The sequence below is a fragment of the Rissa tridactyla genome, chromosome 4 (assembly GCF_028500815.1).
Source record: "Rissa tridactyla isolate bRisTri1 chromosome 4, bRisTri1.patW.cur.20221130, whole genome shotgun sequence".
NCBI classification, from domain to species: Eukaryota; Metazoa; Chordata; class Aves; order Charadriiformes; family Laridae; genus Rissa; species Rissa tridactyla.
The window spans coordinates 21,585,356-21,612,490 of NC_071469.1; the positions used below are offsets into that span (position 1 = coordinate 21,585,356).

The 27,135-nt window shown below is 36.9% G+C and overlaps 1 protein-coding gene across 10 annotated transcripts in view; it reads left to right on the plus strand.

Moving 5' to 3' along the window:
- PPP6R3 (protein phosphatase 6 regulatory subunit 3) overlaps positions 1-27,135 on the plus strand; it is a 58,829-nt gene that overhangs the window by 16,330 nt on the left and 15,364 nt on the right. For 3 of the 10 annotated variants that reach the window (XM_054200411.1, XM_054200413.1, XM_054200421.1), the window contains 17 exons: positions 2,933-3,025; positions 3,252-3,379; positions 5,643-5,875; positions 7,288-7,474; positions 8,354-8,491; positions 9,239-9,304; positions 9,567-9,679; positions 9,866-9,979; positions 10,692-10,821; positions 12,729-12,881; positions 15,305-15,454; positions 15,995-16,059; positions 18,557-18,672; positions 19,041-19,126; positions 22,299-22,385; positions 24,564-24,661; positions 26,769-26,823. In XM_054200411.1, the coding sequence (XP_054056386.1) occupies positions 3,368-3,379; positions 5,643-5,875; positions 7,288-7,474; positions 8,354-8,491; positions 9,239-9,304; positions 9,567-9,679; positions 9,866-9,979; positions 10,692-10,821; positions 12,729-12,881; positions 15,305-15,454; positions 15,995-16,059; positions 18,557-18,672; positions 19,041-19,126; positions 22,299-22,385; positions 24,564-24,661; positions 26,769-26,823 (1,803 nt within the window). In that variant the 5' untranslated portion in view covers positions 2,933-3,025; positions 3,252-3,367. The remainder of the gene's footprint in view (positions 1-2,932; positions 3,026-3,251; positions 3,380-5,642; positions 5,876-7,287; positions 7,475-8,353; positions 8,492-9,238; positions 9,305-9,566; positions 9,680-9,865; positions 9,980-10,691; positions 10,822-12,728; positions 12,882-15,304; positions 15,455-15,994; positions 16,060-18,556; positions 18,673-19,040; positions 19,127-22,298; positions 22,386-24,563; positions 24,662-26,768; positions 26,824-27,135) is intronic. The other 7 variants (XM_054200412.1, XM_054200414.1, XM_054200415.1 and 4 more) reach the window with 3 other exon arrangements.

A 27,135-nucleotide genomic window follows, 5' to 3' on the forward strand; every position in this document is an offset into this window, starting at 1 on the left:
ATTTCTCAAAAATGAATTTCTGCTAGGGTTCACATTCATGGCCTGAGCAGGCTGTTCTGACACTGAAGAGACTGCTACATCTTACTCTGTGTTCACATAAGATTTTTACTCTGTCAAATTGATTTTACATTTGTTTAAGAAATGTAGAAACTGTACCATGAAAAACCTCCCTTATTACTGTTTTTGGGGGGCTTCTTATTTGTGATTGCTGGATGTAACGTAATATAGTTAAATCTTGAGACTTGGAACAGTAACTTATGTCTTTCTAGCTAATAACAGAATGAACCTCACTGCTTTAATGGAAAATAAATTTATTTTCAAATAGGTTATTTGGTAAGTATGGTCTCTATTGTATCATTTGAGGTATTTAGAAATGAAGGTAAGGAATAGTTAAGAGCAGAGTTCTTAGACTATTTGAAAACCATACTATTTTAATGGGATAGAAGAGAAAGAATTCCTTATTTTTCCCCTGAATTCTCAATGCAGAAGCAGCAATGTAAGTGGTGCTGGATATGAGAGATTCATTCTTGCATTTATCAAGAGGAAAAGTGGGGAATTCAGTTGTAGCTTAACTGTGTATTGCTATAAATTACCGTTACTTTACAGAAGAGAACTGTTTTGATCTAGATCTTCAAGCTAGAATGCAGGTGTCTTATTTTTTTTTTATTATTTTGTTCAAATTGCCCTCAATTCCAGACTAAATGTATAAGTACTTAATTTTCACATTTAGTAGGTCTTGGGATATTTAATGCTTTGAGGAATTGTTCCCCAGCCTGCAAAGGACAGGCAGTTGTAAGTAGCAGGTTCACAAAGAGTGATGCTCTGGCTGAGTGAAATAGGCAGTTTAAGAAGTAGTCACTGGAGTGTCAATTTGGGTGACTGGTAATTCTGTTTAGTGCTAAATTTTTTCAAACATGCACTCATGCTTAGCTTTGTTTTGAACAGATGGTCCATTTCCAGTGTCAAAATAAACACTTTATAAATGCTAGTATGGTGTCTAATTACTTGTTCATCATTTGGAGAAAGGAAAAAACCAAACATAACTGGGAATTAGTTAAATATACTGAGGTTATGTGAAGGTAGCAGAAGGGCATGCTTAGCTTTTTAAAGCAGTCAATGCATTTAAAGATCTTAAAAATGTTGGGAAATACTCTTTTAATGATAAAAGCATTAGAATTTATCTTCCTCATTGCTTTGTCCTTCCCCAAACCTACCTATTTGGTTTTTAGAAGGCAGGATTGTTTGCATTGGAAATGCTTTTATCACTAAGAAACATAAGACCTTCTTCAAAGTCTGTCACGGTACCAAGGACTTCTTTTGTGGTTGCTCTCTTTGCATCCAACAACTAAGTTTTCTTTTGCTAGTTGCTACACAGGAGTTGTAAAAACATGTTTTGCTGAAGTAGGCTACATAATTTAGGATGTGTTTCAATCATGGAAAAATTTGTTGTTGCAGAAGTAACTGATTTTATCTGTGTACTTGAACCCTATAGTAAGAAAATATATGATGAAAATTGACAGTCAACATTCTGAGTTTAGTTTTTTGTAATGCAGTCCTTGTTATAACTCTATGTAGCATTTCTCAGACTTTCATACATTACACAATCGTCAGCTTGATACTGATAAACTTTTTTTTTTTTTAAAGAAAGACTTTCTCCTGCTTGAAAAATGAAACTAGGTGTTGCTGTAAAATCTGCAGAGTTTCTGCCAGAAGCTCTGTGTGTATGTTTTTAACATCCAGTTGTCGGGTAAAACAGCCTTCAGCTGTCTAGCTGAGGTCCTTTTAGTTTTCTTTCTGCATTGGTCTAGATTCCCGTGTCTGCTTGTAGCTACTAATACTCAAGTGTTAGGTGGGAGTATGAGGTACCAAGTTGGAAGTAACTCCTTGCAAAGTATGTTTCTCATGTATGTTTTACCTAAGTATGATGCGTAAAGGTTTAATTTAAATGAGCAGCTTGCTTTAATAGTTTTCTTATTTACTGAGGGGACTTCTCAGTGCTTTAAAGTAACAAGTCTGTTTTGTAAAAAGTTCAATATAGGAGACATTGTCCAAAGTTAAGCTATATGCTTGTCTGACTGGAATTAATGTCTTTGTCCTGTAGCTTGAAGAGAGGCATGTATGTGTTCAGGAAAGGTGTTGGACAGCTATGTCAACTGGAGGCTAGAGAGAAACTTCCTGAAACAGTTGTTACCAACTGTTTTTTTGATGGAGATTCCAATTAAGCGTTTGGCCTCTAGAGAGAACCACCATGTAGTAGGCAGAAGACTTCAATTTTTATTTTTTTTTTCCTGGTCTGAAAAGATCGCTTCTAAGCTTTGTTTCTTCACTTTAGCAAACGATTCAAGTGATAATTTCAGTTACCTGTATCTCAGAGCAGTTGACGGGTTTTCTTCATTTTGGTGAACTGCTTTCTTTCCTTTCAGATTTGTCAGGTGTTTACTTAATAGAATGATATTTTGGCATTCATTCAGAGAAGAATCTGTTAACAGTATTAACTAAGAAAACAAAGCAATATTTTTTTCTGAATGCGAGGTGTTCCTTAGGATCTGGAATTGTCCTAACTTCTATATCGGCAAGTTGATGTAAACTTTCAGAAGTACTGTTTACATGAATTGGAAGTCTGTTAGTCTTGCTTACTGGGAACTTCCACTGATTATGGAAAGCTAACTCAAGTTACAAATGACAGTAAAATATCTGCAGCAGCTTTAGTGTCTTTAACAAAATTTTTCTTTCCACATCTCAGTTTGCAGTATTATCTGTGATTATTTTCCTTCATGTAGTATCTAAACTTGAACATGTCTCATATTTGGCAATCTTTTGCATCTTGCATTGAATCCAATTGTTGTGATTTTTCTGCTCATATTGGCAATGGAGTTGAACATTGGGAGTAACACAACCCAACTGACCTGTGGAATTTATCATAAATTTGCAGATAGTGAGATTTTGGGCGGAGCGCTCCTGATTTCTGGACATAAGGCCTAATTCTGACTCTGTTAATGGGACAGAAATTTGAAAAAGCATGAAGGTAATTCAAAATTTCAGAATTGGTAGGTTTTGGGAGGGAGAGTAGAACAGTAGGCTGTGGGAAGAATAACAGTAAGCTTTTGTTTTTAATACTTCTAATCGGAACTCTGGTAGGCTGATTCTAGATTATCGCCAATGATAACACCTAAGAAAATTCTCTTCTCTTCAGGGTTCCTGGACTTCCTCTTTGGCACATTTTATGTTGTTTATTTTTCCTTATTTCAAAGGACCTGGGCTCCTGTTGAAAAGTGATGGAATAATCTCTGGCCGGCACCTGACATGTTGAGGGAGCACCCCCTAAAAGAGCTTGCCTGGGAGACAGTTTGTGAAATAACGCAGTAACATGTTTGCAGTAGTATGCCTCTTTTCTTGTTGTTGCTATTTTCCGTTGTTGAATTTCCCTTGAAATAAGTAACTGAGAAATACATTGAAGCTACTGAAATGAGCTTTAATCACTGCAGGGGGATTTACATCTGGAATTAGCATTGATAGTGGTTACTTGCAAAGATGCTACTTTCACTAACTGGGACAAAGGAAAGGGTTTGATCTGCTTCCTAAAGGATTAAAAAAAAAACCCAAACAAAAAATATCCGGTGACTTTAATAATGCACTAGTTTCATTTGCTTACAGTAACTCTTTGTGCAGCCTGAATACCCGCAAGCTAGCATTTTTAATAACAACTTTGTGTAATTTGATCTAAGATAATTTCTGAGATCAGTTGTTCTGAACCCTGCTTGTAAGTTTACTAATACTTTTAGTAGAAAAGAATGTTTTTCTGTTTTTTAACCGCTTAATCCTTGCATGGAATCTCAGATGATTATAAGTACTGATACTGCAATTGAAATTATCTGTACCTTTTCCTGATAGCTTTCTGTTTTAAAGATAGGGGAGTCAAACAAAATCAATGTAATCTAGGAGCAGTTATGTATGCTTGCAACACTTGACAGAAGGCTAAGAAAAGTAAGGTTGTATTAAGTGATGAGTGTGTAATGGTTAAAGTAACAATGAAAAGCCTAAAAACAGTTAAACTTCTCTATAGTGAGTATACCAGGCTTTTCAGTATTTAGGCTAAATATTGGAAGTCTTGCTAATGAAGAGAGTCATAAGGGTTTTGCTGCATCCTTGGACTTGTATCTGTTTTCTAAACTGCTGAAGTACTGAATTTGATACTTCACTGTTCTAAGTAGCTATAGTATGCATGCTGAATCCAGTTTAACTTGGAAAAAAATGCTTATAGCTGTCTACCTCTTAGTTTGCAAAAGAATTAGATATTTATATTGTAGTTCTTCTAGGTTTTTATAGGAGTGTATGACAAAAGCATAGTTTGATTATTGTCTTTAAGCTTGCTCCTGCATATAACCTGCAGCTTACTTGCTAAAATAGTACTATTCACCTACATTCTCTGTGGTAACTACATGTCCTCACAGCTGGTGTCACTAAGGCCCAGCAGTAATTAACATATTGAATCAATCCTTCGCACTTGGAAAGCAGTTATTAAAGGAGCAAAAGGAGTGCTTCTTTCCGTATTTAAATCAGTACTGCTCAAAACCATGCTGCTTCCAATTGTAAGGAAAGAAAAGTTTCTCCTACTGTTCTCTAATATTTGTAGTATCTCTTTCAATCCACTTGAATTCCGCATTCATGGAAGACCAGCTGATACTGTGTCAGAGGTTAAATGTCGTGTAAAAGCCATGTTTTGGAGAGGGGGTAATGGAGCCAATGCTTCTGTTGAACTTAATGAGAAGCGAAAGCAGGAGTTTATTGGATCTATCATACATTGAAATATTATTTTCTGATAGCGCAGTTGTCTTCAGTAGCAACTGCTTGCAAGGTGTCATAGAGCAACAGAATTAACATGGAGGTGCCAAAGCATTTTATAAGGAAAGGTTAAGTTGCTCATCCTTATATGCTTCTGTTATGGCCTTTTACAATGTTTCAGCAGTTGGAGCCACTGGCCTTTCGTGTGTTTGCATAAGATACTTTATTGTCCCTTGTTCTTCCTCCTGTGTCAAGTTTGTGGAGGGAGGTACAATGAGAGAGTAGGTTCTGTGTTGAAATTAGCTTCAGCACTTTGTGTGCTGCCTGCAAGTTAAAATTCTTATAATTCTTCCACCTTTATAGGCATTTTCTTCAACAGCAAGGGTGGTACTCTAGGTCATTTATACAGTGCCCATTTTATCCTCTCCCAGCTCTAGTAATTGATGAGCAAGTTCTGAATCTGAGACTTGGTGCATAGATTCATAACAAAGGTTGGGAAGAGCAAATTCAATAAATTAAAAACTGAAGATATGCTTTTTTTCTTTAATGCAGATTAGCATGTTCCTTTCATGTAAGTAAACCCTGGAGCTTCCTAACTTTGTCTTTGGATGTTAGAATATTGGCTGTTGCTAAAGGTACAAAAATTACTAGAGTATTCAGTTATCATTTAATCAACCCTGATTTTGTAGCTCTTGATCATCAGCATCCATTGTTGTATCTTATTCAAGTTCTAGAAAGCTTCTATGCATGCAGGCACCTTTGGGGTTAGGAGCTATGAAATACTACTGTGAAGTGTTACTACAAATACTGCATGAATAGATTTGTAACCTTAATGCTCTGTGTATATTCTTCTTATCCAGACCAGCATGTTTTGGAAATTTGATCTCCATTCATCATCCCACATAGATACGCTTCTAGAGAGAGAAGATGTAACACTGAAGGAATTGATGGATGAAGAGGATGTTCTGCAAGAGTGCAAGGCTCAGAATCGCAAACTTATAGAGTTTCTGCTGAAGTTAGAATGTTTGGAAGACTTAGTTTCATTTATTATCGAAGAGCCACCTCAAGACATGGATGAAAAAATTCGATATAAGTAGGAAAACTTTTGGGGGGTGGGGGAGACTTGGGAAGGTTGAAAGAGGGGTAACTTACTCCCGCTAATTTGATAGTGTGTTTTGAATCCCTGCGTAATGGTGTGTAGTAGAATACTGGTATCTTTAGAGTAAGTTTGTTTTCAAGGGGCTTTGTAGAACTTTTAAATAAATAATTCTGATACTTGCATATTTTTCAAATGGAAGCCTGTTATCCACAAATTCTTCCAAAACCAATTGCTGTCCAAGGGAGACTTACAAAAAAAGATAATCAGAACTCACATGAAGACTCTTGTAGTTGTGATTATTAAGAAAATAGTTGAATGAAAACCCCTATTTGGGTAGTGTAGTTAAGTGCTTAGCTTTGTTTTATTCATGATTGGTAAGATGCTTTGAAAATGCTTATTAGAGGGTCTGTAGCACTCCTTGCTACAGTCTAGTTGATGGTGTTTTCTTTTGCAGAGCTAGAACTGTCATAATTGTGTATGGCTAAGGCTTGAGCTAGTTTGCTGGGAAGATTCAAACTCAAAAGTCAACGTGTCAATTCGTATAAAAGCACTTTTGCCGTTTTTGGCCTGTTTTAGAGTTGTCTATACAGAAAGCTGATGGTTTTTTCCTTAAAGCATTATGTAAAAAAAAAAAAAGTTAAATAAGCTACGCTCTTAGTTGCAGCACTTCACTGTTTCTGGTAAACCAAGTCTCTGGTAAATGTTTCTAGTAGAGTTTGAAATTGAAGCATCTTTCACTTAGAAACCTTAAGATGCTGATGCTGTCAAAAATTACCTTTATTGTTGAGCGGGTGATAGTACTGTCAAATGCACGAAATTACTGGTATTGATGGCTTAGTGTTTTGTCTTAGTTTAATTACTCAGTGTTCTGAACTGTACTGGCTTTGTCAGACTGACTAGTTTACCGAGTTGCAGTGTGTGTGTATATTTATATAAAAAAAAATCCTGAAGCTATTCCTTTTGACCTTTTTAATGTAATCCCTGTTATTAGAAAGGGATAAGCACACTGCTCCCTCGCCAGTATTGGTCAGTACTATCAGTCTGTTTAACTTCTCGGTAACTAACTTTTTCCCCTTCAAAAAAAGAAGTGGTTTCTGGAATGAGAGGTCAGTACTTGAACAGATGGATTTAACAACAGATCTTAAAATCTTTCCCTTTCCCCACTTCCCTAGTGTTGTCCTGTTGCTACTGGAGAACCAAGTTGTCCATTTCTTAAATAAAAGAACAGTTTGTAGGCTGAATGTGCAGTTATGTTAGCTTGCAGTAGTTTGCTGTTTTAATTAGTGCAGACCAACCCTGCTTGAAAACTTGGTCAGAAGCCTCACCAAGTTCTGAATTCAAAGTTGGAAGTGTGACAGCTTTGAAGTATGAGTGATGGATTATTATTTTTTTTTTCTTTTCCCTAGATATCCAAACATATCATGTGAGCTGCTCACATCAGATGTCTCACAGATCAATGATAGGCTGGGAGAAGAAGAATCCTTACTTATGAAACTGTACAGCTTCCTCTTAAATGAATCTCCTCTAAACCCTTTACTGGCCAGTTTCTTCAGCAAGGTGCTAAGTATACTTATAAGCAGAAAACCAGAACAGGTAAATACTTAAAAGATCTCTATTTTAACAAGTGATGTAATAAAGTTGTAGCATTCTGCAATGCTGCTTTAAGACTTCATGTTTGAGGGATAGCAACGGAGTCAAAAAAGAGCATTCAACTTCCATACTAGTTGAAGACACTAACTTTTTTTTTATGGTATGCACAGGATTAAAGAAATATTTCTGGATGAGTAAGATGTATCTGATTCAGCTTTGCCTGAGCTATTTGTGCAATCAGTGTGTGAGTGCTTACTTTTGGCTTAGCTCAGTATTTTATATGGTGATATTTGCATTAGTTGCTGTTAGAGGTGAAGGTAAGTGTCTGATTGGGTGTGAAGAATTCTTATAGAAGGTGAGAGGTATTTGGAGTCCTTGTTCAGAAATGTTCTTGTACTCTGTGTTCGTGTGGCCTGATGCTGCAAATGGCTACAATGACTGGCTCTTGCACCTGGGCACACTAAGTTTGTGACTCTGTTCTGTATCTTTAATTTAGTAAGCTCTGTATTTGCTTGTATTATGTTAGGGTTTTGCTATGTTGAGCTTTACTCAGTAAGCAGGGATGAGAGTAATTCATACCAAAAAGGAAGGCTGACTGTGCATTGGATTATAAGTAGTTTAGGGTCATCAAGCTGGACTTGAGAGGAGGCCCAAGACACTGCACATAGTATGGATCTGTCCTGTGCCACTGTTGCTACTCCATACATGTGTATTATTTTTTTTTATCTTGCCTTGTCCTGTAAACTTTAGGTGGGAAAAGTGTTTAAGAAGTTCTCATTTATTTTCTCCATTTGGTAGGAGAGAGAAACTAGACTGGTTGGTGTCATTTACCATGTAAAATATGGGTAAGGAAATGTAAGCTTACTTCTTTTTAATTTCTAGATTGTGGATTTTTTAAAGAGGAAACATGATTTTGTGGACCTCATTATTAAGCACATAGGGACCTCTGCTATCATGGACTTGTTGCTCAGGCTACTGACTTGCATAGAACCTCCACAGCCCCGGCAAGAAGTATTAAATGTAAGTAAAATGTCTCAAAGGATTTCTGTCTGACGTGTGAACTGTAAGATGGCTTATGTTCTGCTGGTTTTACTAAGTTTATTTGGTAAATGTCCTGAAATCAGATGTGTGGGGGTTTTGGGGTTTTTTTGGGTTTTTTGGTCGGTTGTCTTTTTTGCTTGGAGCTGCCATTACATTTCCAGTGGGGCCACAGTGCTGGTGTGGACAACTTAGAACCTGATTGGCTGGTCTCTTCTGGTCTTTAATAGCTAACCTAAAACTGCCATACACAGTTTTAAAAATGTTTTGGACCCTACTCAACGTTGGGTTTTTTTTTTTGGTACCAGAAAGTTTATTTAAAAATTAAGGCTTTCTTTTTTAGAGTTGCTCAGAAACACGAATTTTACTTTTTTCCCTTTTTGTGAAATACTGTTAGTCCTTGTTTAGAAATATCACAGAATGGTTTGGGTTGGAAGGGACCTTAAAGATCATGTAGTTCCAACTCCCCTGCCCTGGCCAGGGACACCTCCCACTAGACCAGGTTGCTCAAAGCCCCATCCAGCCTGGCCTTGAACACTTCCAAGGATGGGGCAGCCACAACTTCCCTGGGCAGCCTGTTACACTGCCCCACCACCCTTACTGTAAAGAATTTCTTCCTGAACAGTATGACTCGTGGCAATTGTCAAACAACTTCTTTTAATTTTGTTAATTCGTTTAATTCATTCACTTGAGTAACATTCTTACTAACACCCACAAACACTTTTACAGTGGCTAAATGAGGAGAGAATTATCCAGCGGCTTGTGGAAATTGTACATCCGTCTCAAGATGAAGATGTAAGTATCAGTCTGACACTCTTATGGGTCTGTCTATTCAGCAAGTTGCTGTACAATCTAGTGTTAGAACTTCTAGTTTTATTGTTTTCTGCTTGCTTTATTCATTAAGCTGATTTCAGTATTTAAGTGTGGTCATTTCCCCTTCACCTTTTTGCGTAGGAGAGACTCTTGTCCAAGTTGAAACTTTGACCTTTTTAATTGAAGAATTACAGTTCAGCATGTTATTACTCTTATAGTGAAAAGCTATGTTTTTCTGTTCCAGAGGCATTCAAATGCATCACAGTCACTCTGTGAAATTATTCGTCTAAGCAGAGATCAGATGTTGCAAGTACAGAACAGTTCAGAACCTGATCCACTGCTTGCAAGTCTAGAGAAGTAAGCTGGTTTGCTGAATTTCTGATTTTATTTTCCGTTCTTAAAAAACCATAGTTTTTAACTTTTGACATTGAAAACCTTACTTTTATCCCCTTATTAATTTTACATGGGCAAATGGTAGCTACTTCTGTTAAAAGTTATATCCTGAAGTAATGTTATATCTGATGCCAATGCTCTTCTTTTTAGACAAGAAATCATAGAGCAGCTGCTGTCTAATATTTTTCATAAAGAAAAAAATGAATCTGCAATAGTCAGTGCAATCCAAATACTATTGACCTTACTTGAGACAAGACGACAGACGTAAGTGTTCTTATTTCGCTTAAATTATGTCTGCATAATTTAACTAAACTACTGTTGAGCAGTAGCAAGTGTCTTCCATGTACTTATGACTGAACTGTTTTTGTGTCCTGTTGTAGCTGAAGTAGTAAAAGAGCGAACCAAGTGATTGCGGTTGGCATTACTGAGCTTTCACCAAATTACTCGTCTTTCTGCATTTTTTTCTAGAAGCTAGTTTAAATGCCACTTGACAGATCAGACTAATTACATTCCATCAGTTTGTTTCTGGATACAAGGAATAGAGTAAATATGTACAGTGCAGTGATTGGGTATTGTCTTTTTAAAAAGTTTCTTGGAATTTTATTACAGCTTCACTTTGAGAAACAACTGTACAGATCTCTGTGGTACATTCAGCTTGTTTATATTGCTCAGGATAGATGAGTGAAGCTCTTTATCTGCCTCAAAAGAGGAAGTAGAACAGCTGTAACGTTTTATCTCAAAACTGTATTAGAGATTTCAGATACAATAGACTGAAAAATACTAGGGCTAGTGTTTGGGAAAATTTTGTTCAACTATTATTTCACACTTAATTTATATTTGTAACCTTGTGTTTTTACTTGCCTCTTCATTCTTTTCACATGCCGTCAGAACTGTGACACTGTCAAAACCATACCTTAAAGATGTTTTAGAAATAATCTTGATATTAATTATCAGATTTTGCTTCTGCATGTTTTAGATTTGAAGGCCATATAGAGATCTGTCCTCCAGGCATGAGCAATTCAACATATTCGGTCAACAAAAGTGTTTTAGAAGCCATAAAAGCACGACTTTCATCCTTCCATGAACTCCTACTTGAGCCTCCAAAAGTAAGTGAAACCTTGTGTTACCAAATTAATTGAAACAAGGCTGTCACTGTGTGACTGTATTTTAGGCAGGTTATAATAACAAACAAAACCCAGTTTGACAACTTTCGGGCAAGTGCCCAGGCTCCTTTCCAGCCTGTTGTGAGCTTTGTTGTTCATTGTTGTTGCTTCTGAGCCAATGCGTTGTGCTAATTGACATGCTTTTCCAGCTTAAACTTTGTTTAATTGGCAGAATAGCCTTGAAGCAATTATTTCTTTCTGGAAGCAATGAAGAGATTTGCTATATATTCTTAGGGTTAAGTCCTGTTTTCTGCTTGGAAATCCTATCTGGATAAGAAACATGGACTATGGATGCTTCAGTTGTTTGGAACTTTGGCATGACCAACATGAGGCCTGCATGGTTCCTCTAGACTTGCCCAGAACCCAAGTAGACCAGCTCCATGGCATGCACCCTGCACTCTAGACATGTTAAATTCTTTGGGCTTTTTAACTGATTTAAGCAGCTTATCTACGTCACGCTGTTGCGAAAGGAAATTACAAGATTTATAAATAGGGGGTTTACCTATGATCCATTTATATTTTTCGACTGAAATTTTCACTGGCAGGATTTCGACTGAAGTACTGCACCCTGAACTGGGTGCCACAGTCCATAAGAGGACCTGTGGGCCAAAATGAAACTAAAGACCTAAGGTATATAAAATAGCAGATGAGGAAGTCAAGATAGTGTTAAAGTTTTTTTGTTTTTTTTTTAACCTAGAGAAGATCAGACCTCAAGATTTCCAAATGCGGGAGAGGTAATAAAATGCAAAGAAACTGTCTTATGTTTCTTGCAACAGCATGACAAGATACAGGTCTATATTACAGTAAATGCAGGGTCACATAAGATACTTGAGTATTTTCTGATGGTTGGACATAATTAGTACTTGAATAAGTCATCTAGTGAAGTTACTGAATCTGTTGCTCATTTTGAGCACTAGTTAAAAGAGCATCCTTAGATTTCTGCCTTACATAAGGAATGGACTAAATAAACTAGCAGGATATCAGTCATCTTTTTTCTGATGCGAGGGTGGTGCTGGTCAAGCATAAATGACATCCAGCCTTACAGAAGGCAGTAGCAGTCTCTTTGTCAAAGTGTGTTTGTGCCTTAAGATAGGAAGAAGTTTTCATTAATTCCTCTTCTCATTGCATATTTGCTAATAGATTATTTATTATTTTTTTAGCTCTTGTGGTATCTAATACCAGATTTGTCTCACTGTCTGGCACTTAGCTATGTGACAACAGTTCTGGTTTGTTAACCAGCTAAAATTTCAATGTGAGAACTTTGAAGCTTATGATTTGTAATACAAGGACCCCTTAATGCATGGAAAGGAATTCTTGCTGTGTTGCAAGTAACTCCTTCAAAGACTACAGATGGAGCTTGTTTCATGTGTAACATTAGAATAAGACACCAGAGTAGCTTGTTGCTTAATGAAATTGTTTCCAAGTGTATAAAGTTAGGGTTGTTGAGGCATATTTAGAGTCTGTCCACCTAGCTGTTTGGTGTATGTTGTAGCAGTGTAGACTATAGCTGTACATGGATTAACCAGTGAGAAGTATTTCCTAGAAAGTATCTCCTAATTCTATTCAAGGTTGGGTAAAATGCATCTACTTTGAGATCCTGTCTGTAGTTAACAATTTTTACAGTGTCATTGGTTTCATGTAGCTGTTCAGTGCTTCCTGTCTATGGAGTTAAAATAACCTATAGTGTTCAGAACTAAAAACTGTTTTTTTTTCAGGGTGAAGGTAAGACTGCTCAAGGACTGATTGTATATATTTTTAAGTGCTACTCTGTCACTGTGCGTAGTAATGATGAGCTGGTTTTTTAAAGGTATTTTAGTGGGCTTTATGTATGTACCTTTTTTGTTTTTCAGAAAAGTGTCATGAAGACAACCTGGGGTGTATTGGATCCACCTGTGGGAAACACGCGTTTAAATGTCATTAGATTAATATCTAGCCTTTTACAGACAAATACAAGCAGTGTGAATCAGGAGCTTATAGAGCTTAACAGCATAGGAGTAATACTGGTGAGAACTTCTTGCTGCCTTTGTTTTTGTGGATTGCTATTAAAATCTTGTCTGTTTTTTCTGTCACTGAAGATAGTTAGGCTGGAAAGTATAATACAAACTCTTCAGCCTGTTAGCGTTGTGGTTTCTATTGCACTGTTCAAGAACTTCTAATATTGGATTTTACTGTGAAATTCATCTGTATGAAGCCAGCGTTTTCCTCTGATCATTTGAGTGGTTCTTACTCTCTACACCTTCAAAAGTATATGAAGCAGTCTTGTGGTTTAACCCCAGCCAGCAACTAGGACCATGCAACCGCCTGGCTACTTCTGTTCCTCTCCAGTGGGATGGGGAGAAGAATCAGAAAAATAAGGAAAACTTGTGGGTTGACATAAAGACATTTTAATAAATAAAGCAAAAGCCATGCACACGAAGCAAAACAAGGAATTCATTCACTACTTCCCATCAGCAAGCAGGTGTTCAAACATTTCCAGGACAGCAGGGTTCCATCATGCTCAATGGTTACTTGGAAAGACAAAATGCTGTGACTCTGAATTTCCCTCCCTTCTTCCCTGAGCTTTATATACTGAGCAGGAGATCATATGGTATGGAACATTCCTTTGGTCAGTTGGGGACAGCTGTCCTGGCTGTGTCTCCTACCAACTTTTTGTGCACCCTGAGCACATCTGTCTGCAAACCCAAGTTATGCAGAGAAATTGAGATGAAGACATTGCAACCATAGCTGTATTAATTAACTGTATTAATCACTGGTGGTGGGGTGATGTGAGGAGCAGAAAATAAGTTGACTGCTTATCAGCAACTAAAAACATTAGTGCATTATCAACATTATTCTTGTCTTAAACCAAAAACCAGCTGCTAGTAAGAAAATTAATTCTATCTTAGGCAGAACCATGACAAGTTATTTTCTGAACAAACTTATTTTTTCATTTCTGTGTTTACAAGCTTTTGGCCATGTTCAAGGCTTCTGTGCTATTTTCATTCTTTTCCTATGTTGTTCCCTCAAAACCCCTTTTCCTGTCTCTATATATGGCACACCAAATGGTATCTCAGCACTGTTCTATAAGGGGACAATTATTGGTAGCTCATACACCTTCAAACCTCCGAAAGCCAGATTTGCACAACAAAATTTTGGTCAGTTAACTCACGCTTTTTGCTAATGTGGAATCCCTTTTTCCTTCAGGTAATTAATACAGCTATGGTTGTAATGTCTTCATCTTAATTTCTCTGTGTAACTTGGGTTTGCAGGCAGATGCTAACTTGTATACAAATAGCAAACTTCACTGTAGTTGAAGTTTTTCCTAGATGCGTTGTCTAAGGTAATGTACCTGCCATGAACACTTGCATGTTCTTAAAGTAGATTGTTTTGTAAACTAAATTCAGTGAGGTTTGAACATGCTCTTCTGGTGCGGGTTTACGTAATGGAGGGGAAAGAAAAAACAATTATAGCCATATAAACTTCTTAGGGCTTTATGCTGTTTACTGAAAGTCTACATATGCTCTACTGTGCAGACTTGATTGTTAAAAAAAGTAATTGTCTAGTTCCAGTAACGTATCTTTATGGGAGGATGTCAGTAGTTTAGGAGGACTGAAGGAAAATTGGAGATCTCTAGCTGTAATAAGACTTGCATTGTTTAATACTGTTCCACTCACTGCATGTACTTCCATAACTAATTTCATTTTACCAGTGACAGCAATCATTTGAGTTTTGCAGTAAAAGTAGTCTAAAGTAACGGGACGTAAAGCTTGAAAAAAATCTTTCCTATGTTTGAGAGGAAAAATGTGGAGAACCAGGAGCATGACTAAATGAACACCGTTCATTGTATCTCAGCCTCAGTATTTGTCTGTCTTGTGTAAGGTGCTTAGTAATCTTAAACTGTGTCTAGATTATCTGAGGTAGCCTTCTGTAATAGAAGAATAAAATTAGTAGATGACAGGTTCAAAATAGGTAGCTATGATTTTGTAAGTAGCCTCACTGAAGTGAGGAGCACATCACAAACAGTACTGTAGATGCTAGAAGGTTAAGTGAACTCAAAGAGAAATCTGTCAAGGGCTGCGAAGGTCATAAATAACACTTTTGACTCTGGGACTCTCTGGGCTGTGGCTAGCAGAAAGAATGTAAGCGGGGAGCGTCATTCTTCCCTGTCTTTGTTCTCTGCAAGTGCATTATTGGTTAGTTGCCCTTGGGATAAATGCAGTTACAGCTGAGTTTTTGTTCTGATCCAGTGTGATGGTCCTTGTGCTTAGGTAATAGCAAGCACAAGAATTAACTTTTTTTGTAGGTCACAAATTTTCTCTTGCACAATAATACTTATTGTAAAACTCTTCCAGTGTAGTCGTTCAAATGTCTTGCTGGGGTGAGACTGTTGGTTATGTTCAATGAAAAGACCTTGGCTTGTGTAAACCTTGTTGAATTTGTTTTTCAGGACATGTTCTTTAAGTATACATGGAATAACTTTTTGCATACTCAAGTAGAAATCTGTATTGCATTGATTCTTGCAAGTCCTCTTGAAAGCACAGAAAATGGCACAATTACGGATCAGGATTCCACTGGGGACAATCTCTTACTGAAACATGTAAGTTGTGTGTTTTCAGGACTTTGAGTTTTCCTGCCTCCAGGGTATTGTAGCAGCTGTTCTTGTATAAAATATACCCCTGTATATACATTACATTACCCCTATACGTTACTTCATGTACAGAAAGAACAGGAATATTTTTCTGTTTTTTCTTAAAATGTTACTTCAGGGTGTTAAACCTGAAAGTCGCATAGAGTAGGCTTTCGCTGCCCCAAAGTGAACGTGTGTGCAGAGCTGCAAGTATTTATTTTCGTTGAAGGAGAAGTTCCTCTTATTTTTAAGAATTAAAATTGCTACTTCAATAGCTTTATGCTACTACAGCTCAGCAGGTATAGAGAAAAGTAGAATTAATGTAGGCTGAGCTGTTAGGTTTCTGTCTGGAATCTCACTGCTGCTTCTGAACTTTAAATCCTTTAATTAAAGTGTTTATCCTGAACCTGAAATTAGTTGTCTTGTATAAGACTGTAGTATTTGTTAAAATCAACTGTAAATGCATAGTTCCCCTTTACTGCTGCTGAGGATATTTTGCTTTCTTGACAGCTCTTCCTTAAGTGCCAATTAATAGAACGAATACTTGAAGCATGGGAGATGAATGAGAAGAAACAGTGAGTAACTAGTTTTCCTCATTCCTGCAATTTTCTATGTAAGACTTGAATTGTGAAAGGAATGCATGACCAATTCATAATTGATCTTGCTAGTTCTAAAAACACTTTTATGTTAATATTTGGATTAAAGCTTTCTCTCATACTACTTTTTGGTAGCATTCTAATGCTTTTTCCTATGACCATTTGACAATACGATAGTTTGTCATTCTGGCCATGTATAAGATATTACTATGACTGTACCATCTTCAAGTGCAGAAACATACCATAAGTTTTGAGGACAGGAAATGCTCTTCTCCAGTAAGCAATTGGAAATTATTTACAAACACATCAAAGCACGTTACATATTGGGGAGCAACAGACTCCTAAGTAGTAAAAGCCAAGTCCTTAGCAATGGAATACCTTCTAGAAGTATGTGTGTTTGAAAGGGTGGAAGTTTCAAGTAACTGACGTCTGAAACTGTTCATATCAGGAGGAAAAAAACTCCTCAGTCTTCGCCTGAGGTGGTAAAATAGTTTGGCTCACCAGAGGTACTGAACAATAAATGTTAGCTGTAACTTGTCAAAATACTGAATTATCTGACTAGGAGAGAAAGTTACTGGTTTTCTGGTGTATTATTTGAGACAGTTCTACTCCGCAAAATATTCCTGTTCGTATTTGATGTGAATCAGATAGTCGATATATGGCTTATGTAACTGACCAGAAAATAAGGAAGTTGAAGTAGGTGAAGAGGGTGGTACAAAGAAAGGGCATGTGCTTTTACAGTGGGAAATTTGTATTGTATTCTCATGAGGTTATAGAGAACTGCCAACTTTATCAGCAATTAGATACTCATAGGAGAGAAGTATGGAAAGTTATTTCCATAGATCCAACCTAAAATTATTCTTTGGTTGGATAAGAATGTTCTTGATCCAGTGCTTACCACATGGATGAATTAATTAAATACTTAGTCTCACGTTTGCAAATACTAAAGCAGAAAATATTGTTGTAAACCTCAGATTGTGCTTTTATCTGGAAAGAATTGATTTTTATTTGTGAGAAATGAGGACTGTTGTAAGTAATTCACCCCTTTATCTAATTTTGTGCAGGTATGACCCCAAATATAAAAGATAAGTTCTTAAGATAATCTAAAAGTATTTTTAGCTTAGCTGCTTCAGGAAATGGATTTTTTTTTATGCTTTTGTATTCTGTCACTTAATGTTATTGCGAGCAGCTCTAGAATTTTGAGGGTGACTGCTTTCTGCTGGTAAAAATCTGATTTAGTAAAAAGCTGTTTGATATACTGCGGTTAATATGCATGTGCTAACAGAAGATACAGTCATATTCTAGACTTTTTGGCTAGGCAATGGCAAATCAGTCCACTTTGTCAAATACAAGCACTCTTCATTGCATCTCCTGTATTAGAAGTGATAACCTTCACCATCATCACATGTTGCTTGTGTTACCTGAGCAGTTGAGGAAATAAGACAGGAATCTCTCAAGTTGTTCCTGTGAACAATGTGATGCTATTTAATTCATGATGTCTGGCATTAATGTAACATCACTTCAATTACCTTGCGTTAGATGATGACAGTGGAAAATCAAGTAATGTGATTTGTTTGCACAACATAAGCTACTTCCTGAACTTCTGTCACTTTACAAAGATTTCAGTTGAGCTCATTGGGGGTTTATCTAGCTAATTGAGTGGGTCTTTCTTGATTTTTTTCTTTTTCCCTCCATTTAAAAAGCACAAAACCTTAAAAAGCTGATAACAGCAATCATCTGATTAGCTTGCAGCTGAATGCTAGAAATTCAGTCCAAGCCAGAGCTCTCAATTTAGCTCTTTGGTCAGATCTAGAATGGATCCAGGTGATAATAGCTATTCAAAGCATTCCTCTAAAAACTGGTGATTCCTGTTTCTACAAAGCAGTTTATCCTGTCCCTTGTAATTGTACCTCTGGTGTGCACTTAAATGTCATTCTTAAACTTCAGGAAACTTCAGTTGGTCACACCATTCCAGCTCTGTAAGTTAAACGTAATGTAAAGAAAGTCTGCAAAACTAGAGCACGCTTAGGATTTAAGAAATTTTTTTTCTCTTTTGATCATGGACTTAAAGCTCCAAGAGAACGTTCAGTGTATTGGGGTTTTGAAAAATACTCTCAGCAACAGAAATTTCCTAAAAAATGTGGGCCTGTTGTTAATTTTGTCTTTATCTTGTTGGTGTGCAGAGAAAAGACATGAAAGCAGAAATAATCTCTTCAGATACTCTGCGCTTCCTCCTTGGTAGTTTACATGCTTGTTAAGTCTTCCAAACTGGCTCAGTGTAGTCAGTGCAGTTGGTATCTTAAATTCTTGAGTATTTTTGTGAACCTTTGGGTTTAGAATGCAACTCTTCTGCTTAAGAATCCCTATGCTATTTGTCTTGTGTAATTGCTAGACTCTGGTAGAGCGTTTTATAACAAAATATAGTAGCACAGTTGCTCCGAGTGTGGGCAGTTGAATTCTTTTTTGTCTCTTGCAGGGCTGAAGGAGGAAGAAGACATGGCTATATGGGTCATCTGACAAGGATAGCAAATTGTATTGTGCATAGTACAGATAAAGGGCCAAACAGTACACTAGTCCAACAGCTTATTAAAGGTAACGTTAATGGTCTTAAGTTTGTCTTCATGGCTTTCGTTATCAAATTTTGAAGAAATGAATCAAATTAAAAAGCAACTGTTGGGTAAAAGAAGGAAATATTGCTTAGTTCTGACGCATTCAGTTTAAAACCATCCATCCTTAAGTCTTTTTTTTCTAACAGCATCAAAGCTCTCTAAAATAAATGCAAAGAGATGCTGACCTGCTTAGTTTGGACTTGTTTGCCAAATGGAGGAATCCTTATGGATTTAGGAAGATGTATGTGTTCTTTGTAGTATTTTTGGTAGAGAAGAAGAGAACAATTAAAAATTAATTGATGCTCTGTTGTCGATAGTATCAAATTGAGGTTTTCCTGTTTCCTATGCTAGAGCTTCCAGAGGAGGTCAGAGAGCGATGGGAGACATTCTGCACAAGCTCTTTAGGAGAAACTAACAAGAGGAATACAGTAGACCTGGTAAGTTGTGATGGGTAATCAAAATTGCTCGTGTTTACTTGGGCTCAGTTTCAACAAATGTCAACAAATACATCTAGTTGCTGAGCTATAGAACTAACAGTTTTTTAGTTTACTTTTCAACTAAAGCCATATCACTAATATTTTGTACGGGAATCTTGCAGTAGCTCATCCGAGACAATCACCAAGAAAGAAGATTTCTTTACAGCTTCAAGTTAGTGTCCTTGAAAGGTCCTGTTTGCTTGAAGAGTACAAACTAAAACTGCAGGAGCTGGTGTTAATTGCTTTATCTACAGTATGTAAATGAGCCTGTGTAAGTTCAACGGGAAAATGCTACCGACATCCCACTGCATGTGTTACTGACCTTGCTTAAGTCAAGGAACTCTGCATACTTTTTCAGTCAGTTCAGCTCAACTAAGCTCAGGTGATCTCATCTTTATGTGTATACATACTCTTATGAAGTTCATTAAGAATTATGTAAATAAGTTAGCTGTGTGGAGGCTATGGAAGTAACTGATCTTGTGAGTACTTTCAATGCCTCAATCGTTTGGTGCTCAACAAAGAGAGCTCTTTTACTATAATTGAATAAGGTATGTGGTCCTTGAGTCCCATGCATAATGAACTGCTGCTGCAGCTGAGACTATTCTTTTTCAGTTATTTTACATCAGGAATGTTGATTCTAAATCTATGAACGCTTTATCCCTTTCATTCTCTTCCTCACTCTTTAGGCTTTTCTGTCTTTCAAACAAGTTCTTGTTACATTTCTTAAAACAACAGTAACTGCAAACTTAGAAGCGAGCATGTAGCAGAACTGTCTCAGAGTTTCCCCAAAACACTTCATAGACTTTACAGGGAGTTTATTTATCCACTGCTAATTGTCCTTCTAGTAGAAGGCAGGCAGTACTTCACTAAGCTTACCTACTTAAACTTACCTAGCTAAAGATTAAACAAATGTGGAGTAATTGTTCTTTTTCCCTTTAGACAAGCTGCATTAATGATGCTGGTACAGTGAAGAACACTGTACAAGTTGTAGTACTAGGTTTATACAGGAGACTTTTTATGACTTCAGATATGTTCCTTTATGGCATCCTTCCAACTTTATTCATCATATTGAATGTTTGTGGGGTATACTTAAAGACTAGGTGAGGAGAATATACCCTCCCTAAGCATAAAAGTAAGTCTACAGGACAAATGGCTCATGATTGCCTTAAAAATCACCATGTAGTTCCTTTCTCTTAAGGAAGATCGTTCTCAGTATTACCAGGAAATGAGGCAGAAAATGCCACGCATTAGAACGAGTTATTTGTGAAAAGTACCTGTGTTAGTGTTAGGAAGTGACTGGTCTGAACAGTGAGGAGCTTTCTTAAGTAAAGAATGAATTGCTGAAATTTGCACTGGTCATTCTCACTCCCTTCCCTGGCATAATCCTGCCGCTTATTTTTTCGGGTAGAGTAATGCTGGTTTCTTCTTTCAGTTTCTTCTTTCTTGTGCTTCAACCAGAGCAGCTGTCAGAAAACAAGAGAAGCAACTCATGTGTCTTAGGCCTTATGTCCTGTTGGTTCCCAGAGGGAGAGTATGGGGGAGGAGACGCTATGTCTAGCTATGAGTCCTGAGCTTTTTTTCTGTTACAGCAGTAAGGGTAAGATTTCTACTGGGGATTAACTCATAGTGGTAACTAAATAAACAATTTCTTATTTGGTTTTGGGTGTCTCTTCCCTCAACAAGTTGCAGTTGTGAAAGGAGTAGGTATATTAACTTTTGTCCTCTCAAAATGTGCCCACATGAGGGGGCAGTATCTGGGGCAGCTCAGATTGTGGTTTGGAATGCCATATAATTACCTTGAAATGTGTAGACTTCACAAGCATATTTTCATAAATGTACACTGAGAACTAGTTTTCAATGGACTTTTTCTGTCATTTGATATAACAGTTCTTCTCCAGACACGACAAGCCCAGAGATCACTTTGGTGCATTACTATTCTTCCCCACAGTTTTAGTGTTGATATATCAGGTTTCCTTCAAAAATTCACTAACTTTAAGACAGGGTGCTTGTAGTACCTGCAGTGCAGGGCTGAATGGTAGATGTGCAAGGATAAAGCACTCCCAGTTATTAAAGTAAGCACTTTCTACAAATAGAGGAAAAAGCATGAAAGCACAATATACTTCAGGTAACAACTTTATTTATCTCTTGCACGTGCGTCTGGACTGCAGCATTGTCCTGTGATATTTGTGGGAGCATAGAAAGGTGACTGTCTTGTATGAAGACTTGTGTGTGTTTCAGTACTCTTGTATGGAATTATATTTTCTTCAAAAAATGAAAAGAATCCATGAACCACCTGTCTTCACTTGGGAATCTGTAACATGGAGTTCTAGGAGTGTATATTATAGTGCAGTATAAATTTTGTCATCTGTAGATGTGCTTTATACTAGTGTTCCTTCATAGAGTATGTGTTAATGGTCAGCTGTCGCTCCTGTTACTTTATGGCTAATTGCTGTCCTTGCTAAAAGTACTTTTGGAGTGCTGTTCTGACTGAAGATGAGTACTTCCAAGAACATGTTGCTTATATAGCAGTGTCACTGAACAAATTATTCCCACTAGTTCTATCAGATCATCATCAAAAAAAAAAATCTCTTCTTTCAAGGGTAATGTTTAAAACAGCAGTTGCTGTGGCAACAGCTCCATGCTTGTTTCTGCAAGTACACCTTGGTTACGAATTTCTGAAGTTTGATTATTTTACCTTTTTGTAAATACTGTAGATCCCTAAGACAGTTTCTCTTTAATTCTTATATCTTATATATAGGAAAGGAGGATGGTCTTGGTATATACTGCTGGTGACTACTAATTCACTTGTGCAGTACAAAGACAAGATGCAAGTTTTGTCTCATTTTGGTTTACATAACTGTCAACTGTAGGACTGGCTTTTTTGTTAAATAGTCATTCTGAAATAGTCAAAAGCTTTGGCTTTTTTTGGGATACCTAATACTCATGTGTGTGTTAATGCTATTGAAATATTTGAGGGGCTTTTTTATGTGGTATAGCAGCTGGGAAAACTAAAAAAATAATTTAGTTTCTTGTTTTGATATGAAACTGAAGATTCTGCCAGAGTGTGGGTATACTTGAGTGGCTGTCGAATATGAAGCAAATGACTAAATTTCTTTGAAATTTCTTTGTGTAGGTTACTACCTGCCATATTCATTCTTCTAGTGATGATGAAATTGACTTTAAAGAAACCGGCTTCTCACAGGATTCTTCTTTGCAGCAGGTATGTTGAATTCTTTCAACAGTGCAAGTTGCTCTTTCTGTAAAAACAAACTTTTAAAAAGTATTGGAACTTGTGTTTCTCTCACAAGCAAGTACAAATCTGGAAAGCTTAAAATAAAACTTAGACACGTGTGCATGCACACAACTGTGTCTTCTCAGACTCAGAGGTATGGTTTTTAACAGAAGTCAGGACATCTTGGTGTGCCTTCCAGCTTTTAGTCTTTGATCATGCTGTGTATGCAGATCTCTTTTTATTACGCCTGAGAACAGATTTTATATACCAGCTGTCTGGTGAAGTACAACACAGTTTCTATATTAACTTTAGTTCTTACTACATGTAGAAGTTTGAAATGGTGGCTCCTAATTGTATTTTCTGGGAAGTCTGAATTGCTATGAAAGCAAAGATGGGTTTCTGTTTGGTTTTGCTAATAGATTTTTTTTTTAAATGTTGACCCTTATTTTGATGAGGAAACAAGGAGGATTGGCTGTTTGTTGTTACATGCTTTTAGTTTTTGGCAAAATGTCAAACTGTGCAGCTGTCACAACAATATAAATGAAGACCTAAGTGCGCTCCTGTGATGGGTTGTATCCAGCAGCTCCAATGTTTTTAACTTTATGTAGACCCTTGATACCTGGCAAAGGTACCTAGCCAAATCTTCCTGAAATAAATTTACAATTAACTTGATAATTTATTTTTAGATTCAGTATATGCTTTTGACGGCTCATTTGTGAGTGTTTCAATATCATTTGGTCTAATGCAAAAAAAAAAACCAAACTTGAGAATGCGTAGGGAATTTTCAGATCAACCAGACTGAAAGCTTTTAGTCAAAGCTGTGTCCACCTTGAAGTTTTAATGCTTTCATAGCTGTCTAATGATAATGATACAGTGTTTAATATTGTTATGATATTAGAGTATTTTTGTCATGAGTGATTATGAGAACATTGGTGCCATTCAGATGAAGAATGACAGCAGTTCTGTAATAATACTGTCCTATCTGCAATATACATCTCAATTCTTTCACTGCTGGTGAAAGAGTGGCAGCCACGCAGCACAAGACTGCTGGTAGATCCCTTATATGGAACATATTACTTATCTGTGTTATTGAACAAAATCTCTTGGCTCACACTAACAGCTATGTGGTAACTGCCTAGCCTAAGACTGGCTTTGCTACTTTATGCATTTTCTATAGTTTTTATGATAAGTAATTGCTTATTGAGTTTGAATTGTGGGTGGTGGCTCAAGTTTTAAGAATCTGATACATTTTTTTCTGATTCAGTGATTTAGATGCGTGCAGGGTACAAACTTGATAAATTGGGTGCTATCGGTAGCAGCTCTAGTGAGAAAGTAAGATCTTAAATATCCCTGTGCTTTTCATGCACCCCCTTAGCGACCCACTGCGCGTAGGCAATCCCAGCAGTTCCAGGTAGTTAATCTGGAGAAAAGCATACTGTTGCTTTCAAGTTTGTCACTATTTTCTTAATTTTTCTTTTTTGTTTTTTTGCTAAGCTAGTAAAATATACTTCCTAAAGTGGTCTTGTGAGAAAAGCATGATACTAGACAAGAGAAATCACTGATGGGAAATGCATTGAAATTACTTAAAGCATTCTCTAGCTGCACAAATTCATTGATAAAGGTGCCTCTGGCTTCAGCTAGAATACCCTATTCTAGACCACTAGTTAGAGGAGGAAACAGGAGGTATATTTCCAAAATTAAAGCGGACAAATCAGGAATTAGACAAGGGAGGAAAATGCTAAGGAGCGTATTCATCTCTGGATTATTTTTGTGAAATTTAACTTCTGCTGTGCAGAATTTCTGGTTTTTACCACCTATAACTTCATGCTATTTTGAACAAAGAGAGCTTTTTCTTTTATCTAGTATATGGTGGTGTTTCACTGTTTCTTTGGGGTGCATTTGGAAAGGTGCTGATTAACACATGGCTAAACTAGAGATTTAACTTTCTTATTAAGAGCTGCTACTAGACTGGCTTTCAAGTCAGCAAATGTAAGTAGGTGTGTAGTTAGTGTTACCATTTAAAATTCAAAGGTTAAGACAAATCCTTTTCCTGTCCTTTGTGTTTATATTAGAGAGACTTTTATTTCTTTGGAGCAAAATGGGCAAGTAGGATTTAGAGTATTATTAGAATCATTATATCACTGTCGTTGGTCCTGGGGTTGCCAGGCCTTTTCTGATTATCAGATGCAACAAATGACGTCCAATTTTATTGACCAGTTTGGCTTCAACGATGAGAAGTTTGCTGATCAAGATGACATCGGCAAGTGAGTATAACATTATACTGGTTTTGACTATAGTTCTTGGGAGTTTCCTTTCTTATTGTATATTTGGCTGTGGTTTTGCTGATGATAAACGCAAGCTTTTACTGATGCGAGGCAGTTGCCGATTAGTCCTGTCTTTTTGTACTGTCGGTGTGCATTTGATAGAAGCCTTCTCAAACAGTTTACAGAGGAGAGCAACGGCTTATCTTCCATTTCTATTGTCCTGGTTGTGCCAACATGAGAACACAGTGCTTCTGAATAAATAACGAACTCTGCTTTTAAAAGCTATGTCTGTCCAATGACATGGCATTGTTGGGGGCACTTTCACTTTCTCTGTGCCTCAAAGTGAATTTTTTTTTTCTTCCCTGCTGAATCTGTGTACCAGACCACATGAATAACTCTACTTTTAAGTTTTCCTGGAAGAGATGATAGGAACAACACATCTGTGAATGTACTTTTCTGTAGGAGACAGCAAGAAAGGGTATTGTAAATCCACCTTTGTTGTCAAGATAGTTAAGACTCATCTCTAGAAATAGAGTAAGTGATGAGGAAATGAGAACAATCTTGGTCAGGTTGAAAAAAAAAAAAAAAAAAAAAACAAACCACCAAACAAACAAAAAACCCAACCACAACAAAAACAGCCCACACAAAAACTTTCTTCAGTTCTAAGTAAACTGATACCATAATGGGAAAGGGAAAGAACGGGGATTCTTGCTGAAAATAGGCCTCTTGATTTTTGTAAGAATTCATTGGTTTGGGATGCAGGAACATACAGATAAGAGTAAAAAGCATTACTTGAAGATGGTTTCTAGAAGGGTAAAACATGATAAAATGTCTCAATACTCTTCTGTAAAACACGTTTAGTAAGTGATGGTTGACTGAAGCTTGCACGTGCCATCTAAGAAGCATTGCTGCCTTTTTACACCACTGCTGAGATTGTAGACAAAGGTGCGATGGGAAAGGAAACAATTTAGGATACTGTAAATAGAAGCAAGTGGATTTTGGCAAGGATAGGAGTTGGAATTCCTTTAAGGTCATGCTTTTGGTAGTGTATGGTCTTGGTGGAAAGAAGATGACTGCTTGTGTAAGCAGATCTCTTGAAGTTTGTGATAGGTATACCGATGATATAAGTTGAATTAACATGTAGGTAAAGACACTTCAAAGTTATGCTTTTTGTGCAAGAATCAATTACAATTTAAATTACCTGCTTACTGTTGTACAGTAATTCAGATGATAACTTGCACAGTAATTCAGTCACACGAAAACTTAGGTTTCTTTAGACCACTTCCCTTGTTCCCTACTTTGTAATGCAGTGAGGATTAGAGGAAGAGTAGTACTTGCTCTGCGGAATGCATTGCTGTATGTGGCTAGAGAAAGAATAGATTAACTCTTCTGAAAGTCTGGTAGTATTTTCCATCTTTTCCTCCTCTGTTTCTTTTTACTTCCCCTAGAGATTTAGTTTGCCTAATGCTACTTTTAGTCTAAGACGTGTTTATAATTACTTTAGTGAAACTGTTTAGTAGCTTAATATCTGAAGATAGTGTTTGGTTTGGAAAAAAACTTCAGCAATGGGTTAAAAAAAATAGAGATTAATTTTTTTCTTTAGGAAACAGAAGTTGATAATACCTCTCTCACTTTCTCTATTCCTGTTGAGAAGGTCCTTCTATGTAGTGGTGAAACCAGCTGGAGGGTTTAAGAACTGCTAGCCTGGATCTTTGCAGGATTTTGAGCTGTATCGTGTTAGGCCATAGTCAGATTAGGCATTCTTTAGGCCTGCCTTTTTTTTTTTTCCAGTGCATAACAGTACAGCATTTGAGATTTGCAGACATTATTTCAGTTATGCTTGTTTAGGCTTATTGCATCTTCACAGCTAACTATAGGGTAGAGATGACATTGTTTTGTATTTTTGTTTAAAATGTTTCACAGTTAGAAAACTCACATGAATGCCAGGCCTCCTCGATGTGGAATTTGACAGTTCTATGTTGGAAACTGTGTTGTCTTTAATCTTACATTTTTAGATTATTGGAAAATGAGAAACCTAAGAGAAATGAAATGTCTTCATGTCATAATACAACATCTTGTTTTATTGCATACATCTCATTTTTTGTAGTGTTTCTTTTGATCGGGTCTCGGACATCAACTTTACCCTCAATACAAATGAAAGTGTAAGTATGTGTTCCTGTACTGTCAGAAAAATTACTGTCTCTTAAACTTCGGTGCAACCTCAGAGTTTTGGTGGTAATGTTTATGTTTACTTCTTTGATGTGTAATCCATGGAAGATACTACCCTGCCTTGTTCCTGTATCATGAGACTTTCTAATTGGAAGACATTATTGTTGTTCTTTGATCAGTGTTAGAAAGAACTGCTTCAAATTTGTATGGCCAGGTTCAAGAACAGGCTTGGATCTGATTTGTGCATATTGCACACTTGTGTTTTATAGGTAAAAGCTGTTTCAGTCATCCAGTGAGATTGTGGT